The following is a 22,382-nucleotide window of genomic DNA, read 5'->3' on the forward strand; positions in this document are numbered from 1 at the left end:
CTCAACCAATGGGCCTGCGAGGTTTTGATAGAGTGCTTGCATCATGCGGAGTCAATACAACTGCCTTTAACCCATATGACAAATAGCCACCACATGCGACTTGCATCAATTATGCCATTAGTTTCATCCGCTGCTCTACCAACACTTTACCACCCCCCCCCCCCAAGCAGTGTGCCAAAAAGAATGCCTGCATCGAAGGACAGAGAGACTTGCCCAGTGTATTAGCTTCCTCGACTTGGGTTGGGCTTGTCTGTAGCTGGCGAGCCCTACTTTACACCGTCAGTGGCCCCAAACGTGGGTAGGCCACACATGTGACAGGCATATCATTAACCTCGAAGGCATACCAAAATCTCGAAACTTTACGATGGAACAGTACTTGTATTGGGAAGAAAGTTACTTATTATACCGGCTTCTACAGGCATCACTTTCCCTGCACATTTATATCTGGATTACAGAGGGATAGAATAACTGACCGGGAAAATGTTTAGTCAATTATATCTGTTTGCGTTATGTATCAGAGGTCGCAAACGGGTTTTGATTCCTTACCAGTACCCGGCCGCACCAGGGTCGCAAACGGGTACCCGTACCCGGCCGTACCCGTACCCTGGGTACGGGTAGGGTACGGGTATCGGGTACCTGGGATGAAAGCCATGTTGCAGGCGCGGGTGGGTTGATTCTAGGAACTTGAATTGTGAGAAAAGACGAGACGTTGGGAAATGAGTGACAAACAGTTACTCACCAGTGACTCACGGCCTACCCGTACCCGGCCGCACCAGGGTCGCAAACAGGTACCCGTACCCGGCCGGGTACGGGTAGCCGGGTATCGGGTTGCGACCTCTGTTATGTATGCATTTTGACTATCATGGGACTTTCTTATACAGAAAGCATGCAATACAAAACGCTTTCAAAACTTTCCAATTGCCACCGGAGGCCTCCAGTTAGAGCGCAACTTGGTCCAGTGTGTGCCCACGGGAGGGGAATAGGCACCCAGGTGGCGGCATGCCGACGACGAGAAGCAACGCATTCACGAGGCGATGCGTCTACAAAATTAGAACTCTGCAGTCGGCACCTGTGGCTTGCCAAGAGATTTTTTCTCTGGCAGAGAAAAATGTAAAAGATGGGGAAGAACTTAACCCATGTCTTGAACCGCTGTCAGCTTCAACGTGATTAAAGGGAAACTCAAACGCGACCATTGTTGCATGTGCAAAAAGCAATCGTCGACTTTAATGCCTACACGCTACGAATTGGAACAATCTGCAAGTTAAGCAATATTATTTGCTTGGGAATTGAACTTTAGCATTCGTAATCGATCGCCGGCATCCCAAAGCCTGCCACGAGCGTGAGCTGCTCAGAACATCTCCACACAATGTGCGGCGAAAACGGCACTGCTAAATGTCAACCAAATTGTTTTTTTTGGGGAGGATTCCAAAAAGAAGGGTCGGTAATTTTACAAAGCATGTGCAAAAATGGCCACCGCCTTATTTTATATGTGCCCAGGTCCAAAATGAAAGCCACATGTGTGATTTATGCCAACAGTGGCACTTAAAATGAAAAAGTTGTGGCCCAGTGCTGGAAAATATAGCAGAGTGGCGTGTCATTTCCCTCAGAAATATCGCAAGCAGCTAGCTCGTAAATAAAACATACGTTTACCCCTACTTAATCAGATGGGCATTTATTCTAGATTTGAAGTTTTCGTGACTGCAAGGGTCCATACTCTTTGGGTTTTTTTTACGTGACTTTACCGAAAAAAACAAAGAGTACAGATGGGCATTTATTTGGCTTTAAAAGTAGCACGAGTAAGGTCTCACTTGGCAACGTAGTTTATATTGTTTCAGGTCGAGGTCTTCTCTCAAGAGAAATATGGCAAACCCTTCAGCACATACCGACATGTATGAAAGGATTGTTGGTGCTCAGCCTACATTTCACCAGTCGCGTGCATCTGCCAACAAACTCACTATAATGTACCCATTTTACTGCTGTGTTTGCGGGGCTGTTTTTTTGTCGAGAAGGTAACACTCAAACAAACTGCCCCTTTGTTTAAAATGTAAAAATGGCATCGGCAGAAGATTATTTTTCCAATTAAAAAGACAAACAACTAAGACCCAGAGTGTCTATCCCCAAAGGTCAAATGGCTTCACCTTTAGACCGCAAATATTATCATGAGGCTGTATTGTACACACACACAAAGATAAACCTTCCTTTCTCTATAGACACAATACTGTATACAAGTGACAGCAAATAGCAGTGCACCTGACACTGGTAGGGGCTCGGTGACATTTGTATACATGCAGAAAAGACCACAGGACCACAGCATGAATATTTTGCAGTAAAAGCCAGATCAATTTTGCCCGCCGTCAACAAAGTGGTTGTGCTTATTAAGCCTTTGTACTAAAGCCGCCACTACAATGCATTAATATTGAACACTTAAGCACAATAAACTGTCCCTTTTTTGTTTCAGTTCACTGACATATTCGAACACAGGAAATGCATAGTCTCTTGAATTTGCTTTAAACTAATTTAATCATTCTCACGGTGAAAAAATTACTTCCAAATGTATTTGTTGTTAAGCTATTATTTACGAGAGTGGAGATGCGGTTCTATGGATAGAGCACTGTGCCATGAACCCCACGAACCGAGTTCGACTGCCAGGCACGGCGGACATCAGCAGTGAGATTTGGCTTAACTGGTCCTGGGCTCCAATCTTTTCCAACCCCACACTGACCAGCTCAGTGAAGAATGTTCAAACAACCCCTACAGCTGACACAGCATGGAGAGAGAGGCCTTCATCCAGCTGATGATTGACAAAGGGCTGTAAATTTATATAGTTAATGAATGACTCCACAAAGTAAAAATAAAAAGCAAACACAAAGGCATTGCTGGTGCAGGTGGTTATGATGGATGTTTGGAAGGTAGCACTGTGGAGGTGAGGGTTGGTTGATCACACCAATTTGGAAAACGCCCTTGCTACCCTTGGGCATTGAGTGCCATCCCTGGCTTGCCAGTATATGGCAGTACAGCAAGTGGACTTATTTTACATCTATTCTCCATCTGTATGGAGATCAAGTGTTACCACCCAAGTACACGTGGGTTTTCTCCAGGCACAGTACTCTCCGTTTTCCTTCCACATGGACACAGACTCGTGCATGGAGCTGGCCAAACATCCCAATATTTAGCACCACAGAACTTGTGCAACTGTTGGCGCTGGTTCCGGCTGACTTCCCGCTGGTCTGTAGTTCCTTACACCTAAACTCTTCGGTTCTTTCGGTAAAGTCACGTAGGTAGAAATAAAATAAAAATAAAACAAATCACGGCGTTTCGATCGCAACACAAGCAATCTTAATCAGGTGGAACAACCACAGCAAGAAAAAATGCTGAAATATGAATGAATCGGTCTCTCTGAGAGAGAACTAAAACTGTGCGCATGACAAATACGAAACATTATTATGCCGATAGCATGCACAAGTTCGGAATATGGCACAAATGTGCATTTGTGGCAACCCATGAGAAATGGATGACCTCCCACCACCATATCACCTCGTGTTCTGCGACTAAGGACTGCAGACAGGTCTAATGCCAATAACAGTAGCTGGAAAGGGGAATTCCATTCTTATAATCATATCTAAATTATTGCGTCAGGGACCATAATTAAATATTACCACAACGCGCAAAACTAATTTGGTGTATTCCGTAATATTAACGTGCATTTCATCCAGAGACGCACTATCTGGCCACGAGAATCTGTTAATCAAACAGGCAAAGCATTGACAGACTACAAATCCATTTGTTTTCTGCTATCTATCTGGATAACCAAAAATATACTGCCATTTATGATCTTCGCAAGATGTCAAATGGAACCTTTATTAAATCCATCAACGATTATGGAACCTCAAATGCACGAGCAATCTGGCATGCACTGCATAGACAGCATTGATGCACCCCCAGGTGCATATATTCCCAAGAAATAATTCATTAACTAAAAGTAAATAGTCAATTTGCATTTTTGGTATTTCATACCACGGTGACAGCTGTGGACAAGCCCAGTTTTGTAAGCTGAACGTGTTTTTTTTCCAATCAAGACAACGCCACTCAGATCTCACTCCGCTGTGAGGTGCCATTTTTAATTATTCCATTCCACGTCCACCACCACCCTCTCTCTTCCTCCTCCTCCTGCCTCAGCGAGCTGAGAAATCACGACGTCTCCCCCCCTCCCCTTGCAGGCAGAGAAAAGCCTCACACCCCGGCACCATCCAGCCACACCAGTGCCGTCACCCCAAGCTCAACAAACACTCGAAACACTCAGGGGTGATGTGTGCAAGGATTGGTGGATCGTGAAAATTTGCGGAAACTCCCAAACTAAACGAATATTTGTTTTTATTTTACCAGGTAAGGCCCACTAAGCTACACAGATCTTTTCAAAATAGACTTGCCTTTAAATAATAGCTCAACAAAGTGGCCTATCATGTGAAAATGTATTGCAGCCAAATAGCCTAAACGCGTGTTTCCCAATGTGGGGGGTGGGGGGGGGGGAAACCGGAGGACCCGGAGAAAACGCCACACGACCACAGGGAAAGACACGCCAACTCCAAATATACAGGCGTCACTGTAGGGATTAAACCCACGGCCTCATGCATACCAGGCGAGGTATTTAACATCTCGCCACAGCGACAATCCAACCATGCTTGGCTGTGGGGTGCTAATACGGGACACCCTCGTTATTCGCAAGGGATAAGTTCCGGAAGATGCTCGAGAATGGCAAATTGTCGCGGATGATAATGGCATAAGATAAATGAATAACCTTGAATAAATACGTAAATAAACTATTAAATGTGAAAATTATCATACCACAAAAAATGTGTTAGAAAAACATAAAGTAAATAAAAATGTATATTAAAGCATTCAACAATCATTTATAAAATAACATACCTTAAATTATGATGATGATAATGCGTAGTAGCATCATCATCACTATCTCATCACTCTAATCTCATCACTTTCTCGCATCCCATTCTCTTTCGTCACTTCGTCATCACTTTCACTCTGTCTCGATGCAGTTGTGTAGAGTTCCAGTTGCGATACGCGGATCGCCAAAATTGCGGATCGCCATAATCGCGGATAGCAAGTTTGTGAATAACGAGGGAATACCGAAACAATCCTCAGAAAGGAATTAGCCAAACATTCTTAAGTGAGATCTTCTTGAACCAGTGAGACTTTCCTGCATAAATGACATGACTATAAACTTACCAGCGCAAAGACACTTCAATTGCTCTTAGATTACTCAACTACTCTACCGCAGTAGCTTAAAGAACTGTAAAACTCAGCACGTGCTCATGAATCCATTTGTGCTACAGGGCACGGATTCTACAAACTGGACACCGACCGGTCGAGACAGGTAAGACAGGAACCTGATCTTCCGTCCTGACAAACGCAGATACATAATTAAGTTATCAAGAGCAACAGCAAGAGGATTGCCAAGCAGCCCCTCTAAATACATGACATTAACTCACACCACCCCTCAAACAGATGTCCAAATATAGCATTATGCTTAAACGCTTTTTGGCATAAAGGGTTGACAAAATGTTCCCAGGGATATGTGGGATTTAACAAGTGTAAAGATTGCTTTAGTTTGAATGCCCTCCATCGGACTAAAACAAACGAAGCAATCACGTTAAGCAGTTTACTTAATGCTTAGTGCCAAAGTGTGTGGCTTTATCCACATTCACTATTTTAATATCCCTCGGATGTGTCCATAGGATACGGACTCTGCTGGTGCACACGTTGCACGGGTCAACAAGCGCAGCGTTCAGAAGCATGACACAACGGTGACAGAATCATCAAAGCCCCCCCACAATCAGGCAAAACAAGCGTGCCCTGTGGTGGGGGTTCCGAAGGTGGTTGGGACGGCTCACGAGACACAATCTGTCAAGAATTTTAACCCTTCATTTTCTGCCTCGCCGCTCGTCTCCACGCCACATGAGGCCAAAAACGGACCGTGCAACGACGAATCAGAATATGTATTCATACTGGAGGAACCCGAAACACTACAAAAATACCATGGCAGTGCAAAGTACAAGAAAGGTAAACAAATCACGCAAACACACACAAATGCAATTCGGTCTTAACTTATTTTATAGAAGCGATCTGGCCACAAATGACAGCTCAACGAAGTGGCCCATTATTTGCTCATTTATAGCACCAAAATGTCTCAGTTGCATGAACTTCAACCCATGCGCAACGTCGTTGCTCGTTCGCCAAAGTTGAACTTAGTGCATCGGCCGGGCTACGTCTTACGCGACTCAATAACTAACCACAATGCGCTTGCCATTGCCAATTTTGGCGACGGTGTAAAAAGATTTTAAAAACCACGTGCTTTTTTTTGTTTGACGCAAGTCATCTGAAGCGGCTGGCAACAAATGGTTACCGTGGACTCGACCGAGGCAAGCATTACCCGCGGAAAGTACCCGCGGAAATTACCCACTTCTCTGAAAACACGACTAATTATACCGGCGAAAAGAATTGCGGTTTCAACACGCAGCGCGGCGCCACAAAAGTGTGTCACGGTTTCGGCGACGCACACATTCCCTCGGACTATGTAATGCGCGGCCTGCTGCTGCTGCTGCTGCCACTGCTGCTGCAGCCGTGTTGACGACGACAAGTGTCGACACAGGAAGGAAACAAAGACCACGGAAACGTTGAAGCCCAACTGATTTTAGTTAAGGAGTGCCACTAGTGGGTGAGATGTTATCTTCCTCGGCTGGTATGCAAGGAGGTCGTGGGTTCGATCCCGACCCTGACGCCTGCTGCTGTATATTTGGAGATTGCGTGTCTCTCTCTCTCCCCATGGTTTTGTGCAGCTTTTTCTCCGTGGCCTCTAGTTTTCCCCTCCACATTTAAAAACATGCGTTTAGACTGTTTAGATTATTTTGCTGCTATAAATTTCCAACTGATAAGCCACTTTGTTGAGCTATCGTTTGTGGCCAGGTCGCTGTTTAAAAACAATTTAACACCTCAGTGGGCTTTGCCTGGTAGGATGCGGATGTTTTCGTTGGATTTGTGTGTGTTTGGGTGATTTGTTTACCTTTCTTGTACTTTGCACTCAAATCGTATTTTGCATGGTTTGTTATTGTAAAGCTCTTACCCGCCTCGACTGAACATCTGTGAAAAATAGCTTCATAGCTCATCCGATTTTCTCCAGTATAAATATTGATTCCGAAATGAAGGTGGTGGAAGTGGTGGCTTCCACCACAGTTGAACTGTGCCCCCCCCCCTCCCCCAACATCATTCACACCCTCGAACGCCGCCACGTACACCACTGTCGTGAAAAATCTGCCGCGTCCGTGGCCAATTTCGCCCCCAATTCTGGGAACAATGGAACCATCCATCCATCCATGCCTCCTCGCTGGTTGCGCAAAGCGGACAACGCATCGCCAACTGCCGCCGGGCTTGTCACGTGCCACAACAGCCGCATGCAGCAGCAGCAACACCACCACCACCTAGATTGTTGTCAGCAGTGGCGTAGTCACAACATTATCAGCTCAGGGGGGTGGAGGGGGCAATCGGTCAGGTTTGGGGGAGGGGGGGCAATATTGAATTTGTCTTGGAACTGTCGCACACCCAGGCTATAATATATCGAGGCTCCTCTTTGCCTAATCACATCCTCGTCGTTTACGCTCACGCCACTAATCACCGCACCTCGGAAGAAAGGTGCTGCCCGTCTACCTGGTGACACTGATGATGAGCTGATGAAGACAACACAGAAACACAACACGCGATGCGCAGTTTTTTTGCGGAAAGCCCAAACGTTACCGCTCTAGTTACATAAAAATAAAACGTCGACCCCAAATGAATTTATTTTCATGACAACAACAATTTAAGTATTGTTATTTTACACTGTTGTTTAAAACATCTCACGGTGGTTGTCAAGGGGTGGGTGGGGGGGGCAATTTGTAGCTTTGGCCACCCACGCAAGTACTTATATCAGTAATCAACCCTTCCAACGTCGCCTGGTCTTGATGCCCCCCCCCCCAACTGCTGCCATTCGAGCTGCTATTGCAATCTGGGGCTGTACATCAGTAACACAAAGCCAAGACCCCGCCACACCAAAGACAAAGATCCCCCGTGTAGCCTTCAACAGGCTATTGGGGCGAGTGCTGCTAGCGAAGGCCGGCAAGCCGCACGACAGGGTGGGTGGCACAACACCACGCCGGGCCGCCTTTGTCTCCCTAGTGGCGATGTTGACACACCGCTACAAGGTACTAATTTGAGGCTGAGTCGACCTAGCGGAGGCCCCAGGACCGGTTCAGATAACCATCACTGATGTTGGCCGTGAGCGGGAATGGAACCCGGATCGCGCAGCGCTTAACCACCACGCTGACACACACAACCCGGTTTACAGGTTGTGCTCTGACACCAATTCAACAATTGCCTGGCACTGTAACCGCACCATTCCAATAAGCGGGCGTGGCCGGCTACGTCCCCGGTGCGAGAGAAATTCAACCACACGGCACACCACACAACCCAATTATGGGGGGCACGATAACCGGCAAGCCGCCGAACCTGTACGGCATTGCTGCCCGGCTTTGTGTGGCCACGATGCCGGGGGGCATTTAACACACGTGCCCCCCCCCCCCTCCGTGTGCCCGTGTGCGTTGTGTACCGCGTGTTTCTCCATCCCCTTCCCACAACTCTGCGGACGTCCCACACAATGGGCAAGGAGAGAAACTGGCGAGCGAGCAGCCAAGCCACCCTTGGTGGGCTGGAAGGAAACAAGTTGGCGCTTCCACCCTTTGCAATGTTGCCTTTGGCATGCACGACAATGCCACTCGTTACTGGACTCGCATCATTCAATATCTTTCGTTTGCAAAGATGCCAATCGGACGTATTTCGCGAGCGTGCGATTTTCTCCTCCACCTAACATTTGCACGGTTGGCTACGTACGGCGCGAAAGAAGTTCAACAAACCTACATGTACAAGCCCTTTTGTCAATCCACTGCGGGATGAGGGCCTCCCCACACCTGCGCACGCTGGTCAGTGCGAATTGCTCAAACGCGAGGGAGCCATAGAAGAGGACATTGGAGTAGAGTACAACAATTTATCTTACCACACTGCCCTCTACTGTTCACCGCATAGCCCCGCAAGCCCAATTCTTGAATTGGCCTTGTGCTAGATGGGGAAAGCTAATAAACAATATTTTTTGTTCTCACGTGAAGGGACAGATATTATATCCTCCATAACGACCCTCATTACGTTGTTATGCGCTCAGCAATCCAAGCATTTTCACCTTTAACCCTACATAGTTTCTGACACCCAATGATGTCAGGTGGATTCAGTTTTTATAATTCCACATATAGATTACCTTCATATCCATGTGACAGTCCAACCAGACCATACGTCTCCGTACAAAGGCAGACCAGAATATAAGTACTGTAGCTACAAAGGGAGACACATCTGTTACCTAAAATGCAATATAACAGCAATTATCGCACTACAATACAACTCATGCGTAGTCGTATTTCAGCAATGAGACTGCCACCCATTGGCCGACCTCTGATTGTGAGTGACATCACACAGTCTTTAACGTCCCCTTTACGGTAAATGGGGGTGGGTGTCATGGTGCAAAGGTAAATCCCATTCTAAAATTACTCTGCTGTGAAATTGTACACCTGGATGAGACTGACTGAGTGACGAGAAGGTGCTGAACATTCGGCCACCTCAATTCATGGGTTCATCCCTCTTCATCCTGTCTCCCCGTGCCTCTCTCTCTCTCTCTCATTTTTCACATACGTGTCGCTTGTCACACGTGTCTCATATTTCGTCTCTCTCTCTCTCCCTCCCTCCCCTCGGTGACTGGAGCCGGTCTGTCCTGCCTCTCTCTCTTTCTTTCTCGGCTTCACGCACTTCAATGTCTTTCCATTAACCTCGTACAATTTCTTCTCCACCGTTGTCTAGATCTCCGAGCTCTCTTCGTGTAGCTCGTTGTTATGGACTAGTTTTTTTCTTTTAAATCTCTGTGTCGCAGACCTTTCTCTCCACGTATTATCTCTCCTCTCTGCCTTGTCCCCCCCCCCCCGTCTCTTATCTCGAGTCCCTCAATTTCACGTCTCATTGTCTTATCTGCCGTCTCCCTAACTGGACTTCACGTGTCTCCCATGTCCATTCTATATCGCCTCTCCTCGTCTCATCTCTCCCGTCTTTCCGCCCGGTATCTGCAGGTCTATCTCTCATCTCCCTGCCCTGTTGAAGGGTTTGACACCTCCCATGGACATCATAAGTCACCCATATTTCACTCATGGCATGTGTCTTCATGTCACGAATTCCCTTCCCTACTCTTGCGTGCTGTCCGCTGGGGCTCTTACCCCGCCAGTTTCTTAAGCGTCTCTTTCTCTGTCCTCTCCAGGTTTCTTATCTATTGCTAGAACTCTCCCTCCTTCTTACGGTTCGAGTCTCAGCGTCTCTCTGCCTGGATTGTATCACCGCCCCTTGCCTCCTCCGACGTCTGTCTCCTGTCCCGCATACCCCGGCTAACATCCAGTCTAACAGGTCTACCCAGTCCCATCTCTCCTCGACATATCTCGCATATCTCCCGTTCTCCCACTCACAACCTCTCTCTCTCATACCACACTCTCTGCATGTCAGTTTCCGTGCCTTCTCCTCCCCATCGCCGTCGGTAGCGTCTCGTTCCCTACAGTGCCGTATTTATTTTCACCGTCTCGCCCGTAACTAATCGGCCATCCATTCGCCAGCCAATCAGCAAGCCACAACACCACCCAGCGCTGATGGAATGACATCCCGTATCTTCCCGTATCTCTCTAATGTCCCGTGTCTTCCCGTCTTGTCTCCTGTATTCTGCCTGTGCTTCTGAACGCTCTCACCCCCCTCACCCCCCAATGTATCTACCCTATCCTGTCTCTCTCAATAATCCAAGGCCCCCCCCTCCCTATCTCTCACGTCGTGGCTTCGTGTCCTACACCTCGCCTCCTTGTTTGGATATCCCAATGCGCTTCCATATCTCCTCTGTCCAGCATCTGCCCTGTCTTGTCCTACTGTCTGACTGCTCTCCCACATATACACACACACACAATCTCTCTCTCTCTCATGGCCCGCTTTCCTGTCTTAATGACACCCCCCAAACGAACAGCAGCTTCGGGGTGAATCACAATTCGCGTCTGTTCCGTCCCAGACCGCCCGGCCCCCCCCCCACCTGCTTGATGGCTTCCCTCTTCTCCCTCGTCGCGGAGTCCTTCGGCTCTCCACCCGTGGCTCCCACCAGGCGAGGCATCCTGACGTCGGGCACTTTCACTCCAACGGCAGCTCCGGCCGCAGCCGCCGCAGCCGCAGCAGCAGCAGCCTTCGTCTTGGCCTTGTTCTCCCGCAGGATGTTGTTCTTCTGCGTCTGGATGTCGCTCAGGATGCCCTCCCTACTCCGGCGAAGGACACTGCGGGCCTCCTCCAGTGCCCGCTCGTGTTGGAGGCGCACGGCTCGGACAGGGGACGAGGCGGCCGCCGACGCGTCCTGCCCTCTCCCATCTCCTCCTGCTCCACCAACCCCACCGCCGCCACCATCAGCAGCCTCCCCGCCTGGCACGAACGTGCCCTGCAGCTGCTGCTGTTGCCGCTGCTGTTGCTGCTGCTGTTGCTTCAACTGTTGCTGCTGCCTGGAGTCGGGCAAGAAAAATATCGCGCCGAAGCAGAGCGTGATGAAGGCGCTCACGATGAGCAGCAGCACGAACTTCTCGGACAACCGCAGGGTCGGCCTGCTGCCGTACGTCATCTTGCTGCTGCTGCTGTTGCTGCTGCTGCCACTACTGCCGCAGCAGCCCTAGCAGGAGCAGCTGCTGCTGTTGCTGCTGCTGCTGCAGCTGCTGCGAGAGGAGCAACACCAGCGGTAGCAGCGGCGGAGATGAGGATGATGATAGGGAGTACGAGATCCGTCAGGGGCGCCCGCCCATTCCGCCCCAACTGCTGCGGGCACCTTCGCCGCCACCACCGCTGCTCCTGCTGCTGCTGCTCCTGCTGCTGCTGCCGCTGCTGCTGCTGCTGCCGTAGCCGCCGCCTGAGCAGCCTCAGCCGCGGCTGCCGCTGCACTGCGCTGCCCTTGTGAGGGCCGCGATATCGCATGAAGCGGGGGGCCGCCGACCCGTTGAAAATAAAACAAAATAAAAAAATCCGTCTATCGTTGACGAACTGACGAAGAGCAACGATAGTTTGTTTGTCGTTGTAATTATATATGTCTCTCTCTCTCTACGAGGAGGGGGAGAATGAAAGAATGAAAGAGTGAGAGAGAGAGAGCGTGAACGACACCGACTACTGCCCACCACAATGCCCGCACGGCGGCTGCCCCCTGCCCTCGACGACCGCGGTCACGTGACCGGCGGAAGAGGCGGGGCCAGGAGGCGGGGAGTGGGGCGACGGGCGGAGAGGGGGCGTGTCAGTGGGGCAAGGCCGACGAGGAAGTGGGCGCCCATTGGTCGAGCGCTACACCGCGGGGTGTGGGGAAAACGGGGGGGGGCGGGCACGAGCTCGCGAGCCCACCGCGTGGTGCGCTTGGTAGGGTGGGGGGTCCATAAATACCCCCCCCCCCGCGGGCTCTGGGGTTAACCAATAGCGAGCGGGCGTTTTCTGATAAGGGAGGGGCCTATTGGCCAGAGGGACACGCCCAGCTGTGGAGGCGGTGCCGCCGAGCCTGCGCGCTTATCGATGTTATGCTTTTAGAACGAAATGGATTGCGGCGCCGATCCGTTCTACGCTTTCTAACGTCCTGTGACGTCACGAGTGGTAAACGCACGTGGCCGAGAAATAGGCGGTGTAAAGCCTCCGGGGGCGAGACACGGTGAATCGATTCCTAATGTAATGATTCGATAATTTGAAACCAATGTAAATCGATTCTCACGCCGACGACGCTGTGAACATTGGGATCGAATCGTCGTGTTGACAATTAAAACCAAATTATTTCGATTCAAGCTTAAAAATCAAATTTTGTAATTAAACCAAATTGTTATCAGACAGGCAGTACAGGCGATACGGTACAAACGAGGCGGCATAACTGAGTACAAAGGGGCCGTCCATAAATGACGTCACGCGATTTTGGACGATTTTTGACTCCCCCCTCGTCACACGCGTCACAAAAAGTCAGACCCCCCCCCCCCTCAAATATGACGTCACAAAGCTCTGCCCCCCCCCCAAAAAAAAAACATGCTTTCACATCGCTTTAAACTATTGTCATTGTAGTGCGTATTTAATGTGGCGTTAAGAAAAAACCGCCACTTTTTCAAATTTCTTGCTGTGGTTTTCACACCTGATGATGATTGCTTGTGTTGCAGTCAAAACGTTGTGATTTATTATTTTATTTCTATTATTTCTTCTATTATTTTTATTATTTCTCTTTTTATTACTTATTTGCCTACGTGACTTTACCGAAAAAAACCTAAGAGTAAGACCAAGACCGATGGTACAAATGAACTTTGAATTATACGCTGGGAACACCGACCGGCCTCTCAATGCAGCACCACTGACATCGCGAACCCAGTCTCAGTGTTCACGCCTCGATCCGACTCTTATCTTGGTTTCGCCTTCGAGCCTCCTCCAGTCGCCAAGCCGGAAAGCTCTCCTCGGCAAAGACTCCAACAACCTCTCAGCGCCCATCTTGTGGTTGGTAACGTACGGTGCTCAACTAAAACTAAGCAATGTTTTATTTGTTTCCACCGGGTAAGGCCCAATGAGCTATACGGCTCTTTTACTGGTAGGAACCACCTGGTTCCACCAGCCCACAGAGGATTATTGTGTCCGTCCGTCCGTCGTGCATCCAAAAATGGGAGGGGTGGGGCTGGGTGGAAAGGGGAGGGTGGGGAGGGGCTGGGTCGGCAGGGTGGGGAGGGTGGGGAGGGGCTGGGTGGGGAGGGGAGGGTGGGGAGGGGCTGGGTGGGGAGGGTGGGGAGTGGCTGGGTGGGGAGGGGAGGGTGGGGAGGGGAGGGTGGGGAGGGGCTGGGTGGGGAGGGGCTGGGTGGGGAGGTTTGGGCTGGGTGGGGGGTGGGAGGGGTGGGGCTGGGTGGGGAGGGGCTGGTCACCCCGTGGTGCCCTTATAAAACTCAACGTTTAACCTACTCACGCCGGCTTGTGCCCGCCCTCACGGTCGGCCATATTTGCGGAATACACCACGCCGCCGTTAACCCTGACCATTGACCGAGCAACCCAACGTTCCTACCAGCTCCCTCCGCAGGAATGTGTTTCAGAAGCCACCCGACCGCAAGCGATAGCTCAACGAAGTGGCTCATCACGTGGGCATTTTTAGCAGACAAACACTTTTAAATGCATGAATGTTTCCAAATGTGGAGGGAAAATCCGGAGGACCCGGAGAAAAATCCACGCAACCATGGGGATAGAGAAGATGCAAACCCCAAATATACCGTCGTCAGGGTCGCGATCGAAGCCAAGACTTCGTGTATACCCGGCGAGGTAGTTAACATCTCGCCACCGTGGCCCCCTATGAATGTTGAAAGAAGTGCAAACACACACCTCGTAAACGCTTGACATCTGACACTGGCAGTGTGGACCTTACCTTGTAGGTGTCATTAATACCGAGCACTTGTTCCGACATACCTCAAATTGATCTGCATAACATCACCTCCCGCTTCCACCGATTGCTTAGCCCAGCTGCTGCTGAAAGGCTCATCCCAGTCGCACATCGACCGTGGGGCCAGAGGGCACCTTGCACCCCCCACCTGGCCAAAGCTACAAGCTTGGGCCCCCTTGACAACCACCATGAGAACAATTTGCAAGAGTGTCAAAGAACAAAAACTTACTTTTCGATTTAAAGCTTTCGTGACTGCAGGGATTCATCTTCTTGGTTCTTTCGGTACAGTCACGTTGTGGCCGAAACGTCGTAAGAATTGTTTTATTATGTTTTATTTTTATTATTTTATTACTTCCCTTCTACGTGACTTTACCGAAAGAACCAAGAAGAAAAAAACTTACTTTGCGAAGACGGAGCGCCCCTACAGCGTTAAATGTTCGAGACCGTGAGCGTAACGATGTGATTATGGCAAGAGGAGCCGCGATATATATTCGCCTTGGTGCGAACGTGCGAGATAAATGCAATATTGGGGCCCCAATTCACCGATTGCCAAACCCCCTGAGCTGATATTGTCGTTACTACGCCACTGCGTCTTCCCATGCCTTCATCACGTGCCAGCGTGACTATTGCAAGGCCCTCCAAATTCCTCATCTTCAGATTCCAGATGATCCGAAATGTTGCTGCCAGACTCCTCACCCGCACCCGTAAAAGAGACCTCGTCACCCCGAAACTCTCTCATCTCACTCTGCTCCCCTCCACGCACTCTCCTACCTCTCCCCTCTCATCTCACTCTACTCCCCTCAACGCACTCTCCTACCTCTCCCCTCTCATCTCACTCTACTCCCCTCCACGCACTCTCCTACCTTTCCCCTCTCATCTCACTCGACTCCCCTCCACGCACTATCCTACCTCTCCCCTCTCATCTCACTCTACTCCCTTCCACGCACTCCCCTACCTCTCCCCTCTCATCTCACTCTACTCCCCTCAACGCACTCTCCTACCTCTCCCCTCTCATCTCACTCTACTCCCCTCCACGCACTCTCCTACTTCTCCCCTCTCATCTCACTCTACTCCCCTCCACGCACTCTCCTACCTCTCCCCTCTCATCTCACTCTGCTCCCCTCCACACACTCTCCTACCTCTCCCCTCTCACTCTACTCCCCCTCCACGCACTCTCCTACCTCTCCCCTCTCATCTCACTCTACTCCCCTCCACGCACTCTCCTACCTCTCCCCTCTCATCTCACTCTACTCCCCTCCACGCACTCTCCTACCTCTCCCCTCTCATCTCACTCTACTCCCCTCAACGCACTCTCCTACCTCTCCCCTCTCATCTCACTCTACTCCCCTCCACGCACTCTCCTACCTCTCCCCTCTCATCTCACTCTACTCCCCTCCACGCACTCTCCGCTCCAGCTTACCAAGGCGTTCTGTCTAACTCACCAGCCAACCTTAGTTCAGTGGGAGGTCACTCATTCTCCTCTGCTGCCCCCAAAGTCTGAAACTCCCTCCGCCCTGCTAACTGTGCTCTGGACTCCCTGGCCCTGTTCAATTCCAAGCTCGTGACCTTCATTTTTCTCTTCGACCTATAACTAACTGCCTCCATAAAATAAATATCCCCCACTGTTTCTGCACCACGCCTTGAGATGCGATCGCGTTTAGACGCTGTACGAATTCAAATTACGGTGCATTGTACGAACGAGACGAACAGCACAAATTAATCGTGCAAGCAGCACAAATGGGGGCAGCCAGCGGCGATTAGACAAAAAAAAATTACACACGTGGAACGCAGTGCAAAAATATGGGAAATAATTGAACGCAACGATTCTTTGAAACGCGGTGGGAGATTCGGGAATTGGGGAATTTATGGGGGGAGGGGTGGTGTGGGGGGTGGCGGGTGGTTGGTGTGGTGGGTAGCGGGGGGGGATAGAGGAGGGTGATGGATGAAGGGAGAGGCGATGGCGACGGGCCAGGAATGGTGCACAGAGTGTTTTGCCCGCCCGTCCATCACCCAGCTGAGCAAGCGATGGTGGCTTTAAATGCAGGGCAGATCACGAAGCTCCCAAGTCGGAGTCTGCATGGGAACGTTCTACTTGGTGGTCGTGGGAGGAGGGTGAGGGGGGGACTGCCAGCGTTGGTTGTGGGGAGTATATTTTTCTGGAACTCGAGGATCACTACGAGGTCTAATACAACTTTATTTTATTTTACCCGGTGAGGCCCACTGAGCTGTAAAGTTATTTTTCAGAAGCAACCTGGCTACACGTGATAGTTCTAGATTTGAAGCTTTCGTAACTGCAAGGATTCATATTCGTAGATTTTTTTTTCGGTAAAGTCACGTAGGTAAAAAATTACAATTAATAAAAGTAAAATTAAAATAAAATAAAAATAAATTATTTTTTATGTTACTTTCATTAATAAAAAAAAAATTACACGTGATAGCCCAATGAAGTAGCTTATAATGTGGAAACCTATATTGGCCGAATACTCTGAATGCATGTTCAGCATATTTGCGACCACGGGGAGAACATGCAAACTTCAGATATATAAAACAGGCATTAGGGTCGGGATGGAACCCACGACCTCCTGTATACCAGGCCAGGTAATTAACATCTCGCCACCGTGGTGCCTGAGACAGAGTCCACGGAGGAGACGGAGTGATGAGATCGGTTTGCTGGGTGGATCGTTACATCGCAAAGTCGTGGGAGGTGGCAGCGGTGGCTGTCCCACCAAATTGCTCCCACGGCCACCTGGTCACCAGCGGTCGTTTGAGCCACGAGTTTATTTTGTTTCACCGGGTGGGAACTCAAGAGACCAGGGTGAGTGGTCTCATTTGCAAGAGTGACCTGGGGAAATTAGTCTGCCATTAAAGGGGGCAATGATTGCTATCTGTCATCCCAATTGAATTACTGCGGTGTCATTTTTCAAATCTGGCAAATGTGGACCCCTGACGCTGACACACAATGGCCAACTCTTGCGAATGACGTCAGATAATATTTAAGGTCCGTGAAGCAGATGGGTGAGCAGTATTATTATGGTTAATACACTCGCAGTATTAGCCAAGGCAGCTGCTGGATTCCAGCTGTCAACCTCTGCAACAAGCGGTGAATGCGCTCCGTTAGGCCATGTCACCGCTAGGCCATGTCACCACTTCCACTAAGCCACATCACCGCTAGGCCATGTCACTGCTATTACTAAGCCACATCACCGCTAGGCCATATCACAGCTACCACTAAGCCACATCACCGCTAGGCCATATCACCACTAGGCCATATCACAGCTACCACTAAGCCACATCACCGCTAGGCCATATCACCGCTACCACTAAGCCACATCACCGCTAGGCCATATCACTACTACCACTAAGCCACATCACCGCTAGGCCATATCACTACTACCACTAAGCCACATCACCACTAAGCCACATCACCGCTAGGCCATATCACTACTACCACTAAGCCACATCACCACTAGGCCATTCACCGCTAGGCCATATCACCACTATCGCTAAGCCACATCAACTCTAGGCCACATCACCACTACCACTAAGCCATATCACTGCTAGGCCATATCACCACTACCACTAAGCCACATCACCGCTAGGCCATATCACTACTACCACTAAGCCACATCACCACTAAGCCACATCACCGCTAGGCCATATCACTACTACCACTAAGCCACATCACCACTAGGCCATTCACTGCTAGGCCATATCACCACTACCGCTAAGCCACATCAACTCTAGGCCACATCACCACTACCACTAAGCCATATCACTGCTAGGCCATATCACCACTACCACTAAGCCACATCACCGCTAGGCCACATCACCACTACCACTAAGCCATATCACTGCTAGGCCATATCACCACTACCGCTAAGCCACATCACCACTAAGCCACATCACCGCTAGGCCATATCACTACTACCACTAAGCCACATCACCACTAGGCCACATCACCACTACCACTAAGCCATATCACTGCTAGGCCATGTCACCACTACGACTAAGCCACTTCACCACTACTACTAAGCCATATCACCGCTAGGCCATATCACCACTACCACTAAGCCATATCACTGCTAGGCCACATCACCACTACCACTAAGCCACATCACCGCTAGGCCACATCACCACTACCACTAAGCCACATCACCGCTAGGCCACATCACCACTACCACTAAGTCATATCACTGCTAGGCCACATCACCACTACCACTAAGCCACATCACCGCTAGGCCATATCACCACTACCGCTAAGCCACATCAACTCTAGGCCACATCACCACTACCACTAAGCCACATCACCGCTAGGCCATATCACCACTACCGCTAAGCCACATCACCACTAAGCCACATCACCGCTAGGCCATATCACTACTACCACTAAGCCACATCACCACTAGGCCATATCACCGCTAGGCCATATCACCACTACCGCTAAGCCACATCAACTCTAGGCCACATCACCACTACCACTAAGCCACATCACCGCTAGGCCATATCACCACTAAGCCACATCACTGCTAGGCCATTTCACCGCTACCGCTAAGCCATATCACTGCTAGGCCATATCACCACTACCACTTAGCCACATCACCGCTAGGCCATATCACCACTAAGCCACATCAACTCTAGGCCATGTCACCGCTGGGCCATATCACCGCTACCGCTAAGCCACATCACCGCTAGACCACATCATTGCTAGGCCATATCACCGCTAGGCCATGCCATCTCAGGTTTCTCGTTCCAGGCTGGCGCGGCCTTTTAGGCCGAGCGGTGCGTTTTTGCGGAGGGGTTAGAGAGGAAGATGAAAACATCGAATGGAGATGAATGCCCGCCGGGGCTGCTGTCGGTGTTTGGTTGATTGCACCAGTGTGGGGGGGAGTCAGAGCACTTGCCCGAATATAAAAGTCATAATCAGAAATTAAGTAAAGCAGAGGTCGCAAAGGGGCTTTGATTCCTTACCCGTACCCGTACCCGGCCGCACCAGGGTCGCAAACGGGTACCCGTACCCGGCCGTACCCTTACCCTACCCGTACCTGGCCGGGTACGGGTACGGTACAGGTATCGGGTACCCGGTTGCGACCTCTGGGATGAAGCCATGTTGCAGGCGCGGGTGGGTTGATTCTAGGAACTTGAATTGTGTGAAGAGACAAGACGTTGGGAAATGAGTGACAAACGGTTACTCACCAGTGACTCACAGCCTACCCGTACCCGGCCGCACCAGGGTCGCAAACGGGTACCCGTACCCGGCCGGGTACGGGTAGCCGGGTGTCGGGTAGAGTACGGGTATCGGGTACCCGATTGCGACCTCTGCGGTAAAGTCACGTAGGTCGAAAGAATAATAGATCACGACGTTTCGATCGCCACACAAGCAATCGTCATTTCTTTTCTCTCTCCCAACTGAAGACGGTTGCTTGTGTGGCGATCGAAACGTCGTGATCTATTATTTTTCCTACCTACGTGACTTTACCGAAAAAAACAAAGAGTATGGATTCCTGCAGTCACGGAAGCTTCAAATCAACACGAAAATTATCCAGGGCACGAACAAATACAACGCGAAATGAAACGCAAAACTATCTAATGGGATGCGCAAAAGGCGAATGTGGTGAAAACGCAAGATTATAAAATGGGAGATTAAAACAACGCAATCTTCATATTACTCAATGGCATGATTGCCGTGACGTTACGAGTCGCTGTTTGCGCTCCGTGTTTGGACGACTGCCAAGGCAGATGGGGGAGGCTTCGTGGCGTCCTGGTTTGCCCATCTGGTTTCGTCGGTCCACATGCCAGTGGGTAGTGTAAACAAAGACAAAGACCCCCCGTGTAGCCTGCTGGGGCAAGTGCTGTTAGCGAGCGGCACCTGTGAAGACCGGCACGGCACACGAGGGGGTTTGGGTGGCCAGCACCATCCTCGTTGCGATATTCTTACACACCGCACTAGGTACTCATTTGAGGCTGAGTCGACCTAGGGGACTCCCAGCACCGATTCAGATAATCGTCACCGGTCGCGGCCGTGAGCGGGAATGGATGTCGGGTCGCCTGGTTTGCTAACCACTGCGCCTCCGCTCCCTGAACCACCACTCGTACGCGTCTCGATCTGTGCCTCTGTCACGACATCTCAATGTGTCTCATTCTGTGTCTGCATGTCCGCGTCTTCTTATCTCTCTTTACATCTGTCCATAACTTTGATGTATGTGTCTCAGCTTCTCTGTGTCTCTTTCTGTGTCTGTATCTCAGTGTTCCGTGTCTCCACATGTGTCCATCTATATGAGCCCTGTCTCTCTACATGGCTCGCTGTGTCGTTCCGTGTCTCTCAGTCTCTTGCCATGTCTCAGTGTATCTCTTTGTATTTGCTTCTCTCATTTAGTTTGTCTCTTTGTCTCACTTTCCTTTTCTATACAGTATAAATTTATGGTAGGAACCTCCTGGTTACACCAGCCCACAGGGGATTATTGTGTCCGTCGTGCAGGGAGGGGCTGGGTGGGAAGGGGGGGGCTGGGTGGGGTGGGGATGGTGGGGAGGGGCTGGGTGGGGAGGGTGGGGCTGGGTGGGGGGTGAAAGGAGTGGGGCTGGGTGGGGAAGGGCTGGTCACCCCGTGGTGCCCTTATTAAACTCAACGTTTAACCTACTCACGCCGGCTTGTGCCCGCCCTCACAGTCGGCCATATTTGCGGAATACACCACGCCGCCGTTGACCCTGGCCATTGACCGAGCAACCCAACGTTCCTACCAGCTCTCTCCACAGGAATGTGTATTTGTTTCCATATCACAGTTTTTTGTGTCGACTACTTTGTATCTCAGTGTCTGTCTGCATCTCACTGTCTATATACCTACGTGTCTGGCTCTGTCCCTGTCTCTCTGTTGGTCTCCGTCGTGCTGTCGGTCTCCATGTCCATGTATTTGTCTCTTCCCATGTCTGTCTTTCCGCATCTTTCTGTATCAGTCTTCATCTCTGTGTGTGTCTGTCTGCGCGTCTCCCTGTCTGTCCCACTCTATCCATCCCTACATCTGTTAATGTACGACCCCGTGTGTCTGCCTCTTTCTATGCCTCTCTGTGTCAGTCTTTGTCTCTATCTCTCCGCTCAGCCCTGTGCCTTGGGGCCCCCCGTATGACATTCACAGGGCTACAGTTTCCGAATCCCAGAATGCATTTGATCCCCCCCCAACACCCCGGTTGGCCGGGGCAGTTAACGATCTTAAAGAGAGGAGATCCCTGGGAGGCGCAGAGGCCAGAACACTGAGCCAAAAACACAATTAACATCGTTGATTCTACTCCAGGTTTAAGCCGAATGCAATACAACCATGTTGTCGTGTGCGGCGGAGTTGATGGTCTAAGCCTGGCAGTCGAACGGTTATTATGGCAGGTGTGTTGGAGAACAAATCCACAACATTTACAATCTGAGTACGACGTTTCGCCAGTAATTACAACTAGCTTCATCAGGCGACAGCCACATTTGAAATCAGCCATATTTGAAATCTGGCTGTCGCTTGATGATGCGAGTTGTAATTACTGGCCAAATGTCGTACTTAGATTGTAAATATTGTGGATTTGCTCTCAACACACGGTGTGCTGTACTAGTGTAGTAACATAGCGCTGACTGTTATACAGCAGCTGCAACTACAGGTGGGCACTTGGCGCACACGCCGTTGGGCATATACATGGGTGTGCCGGCAGTGCGGAGGAACTGGGGCAAGGGTTACGGTAGACCTCGTGGGGAAGCCCTTGGAACCCTTTCGTAGGTTCGAGAAGGGAGGCGCGGCTAGGGCGGAGCCAAGCCGCACCGAGGGGAATAAAAGCAGCGGAGAGTGAG

At 50.3% G+C, this 22,382-nt stretch overlaps 1 protein-coding gene across 1 annotated transcript in view; it reads right to left on the bottom strand.

Annotated features, from left to right (window-relative positions):
- LOC144947897 (mannosyl-oligosaccharide 1,2-alpha-mannosidase IA-like) overlaps positions 1 to 12,355 on the bottom strand; it is an 86,510-nt gene extending 74,155 nt beyond the window's left edge. Inside the window, exon 1 of the mRNA XM_078877278.1 lies at positions 11,198 to 12,355. Within this exon, the coding sequence (XP_078733404.1) occupies positions 11,198 to 11,767 (570 nt within the window). The 5' untranslated portion in view covers positions 11,768 to 12,355. The remainder of the gene's footprint in view (positions 1 to 11,197) is intronic.
- Positions 12,356 to 22,382: the final 10,027 nt, after the last annotated feature.

The sequence above is a fragment of the Lampetra fluviatilis genome, chromosome 47, assembly GCF_964198595.1.
Source record: "Lampetra fluviatilis chromosome 47, kcLamFluv1.1, whole genome shotgun sequence".
Classification (NCBI taxonomy): Eukaryota; Metazoa; Chordata; class Hyperoartia; order Petromyzontiformes; family Petromyzontidae; genus Lampetra; species Lampetra fluviatilis.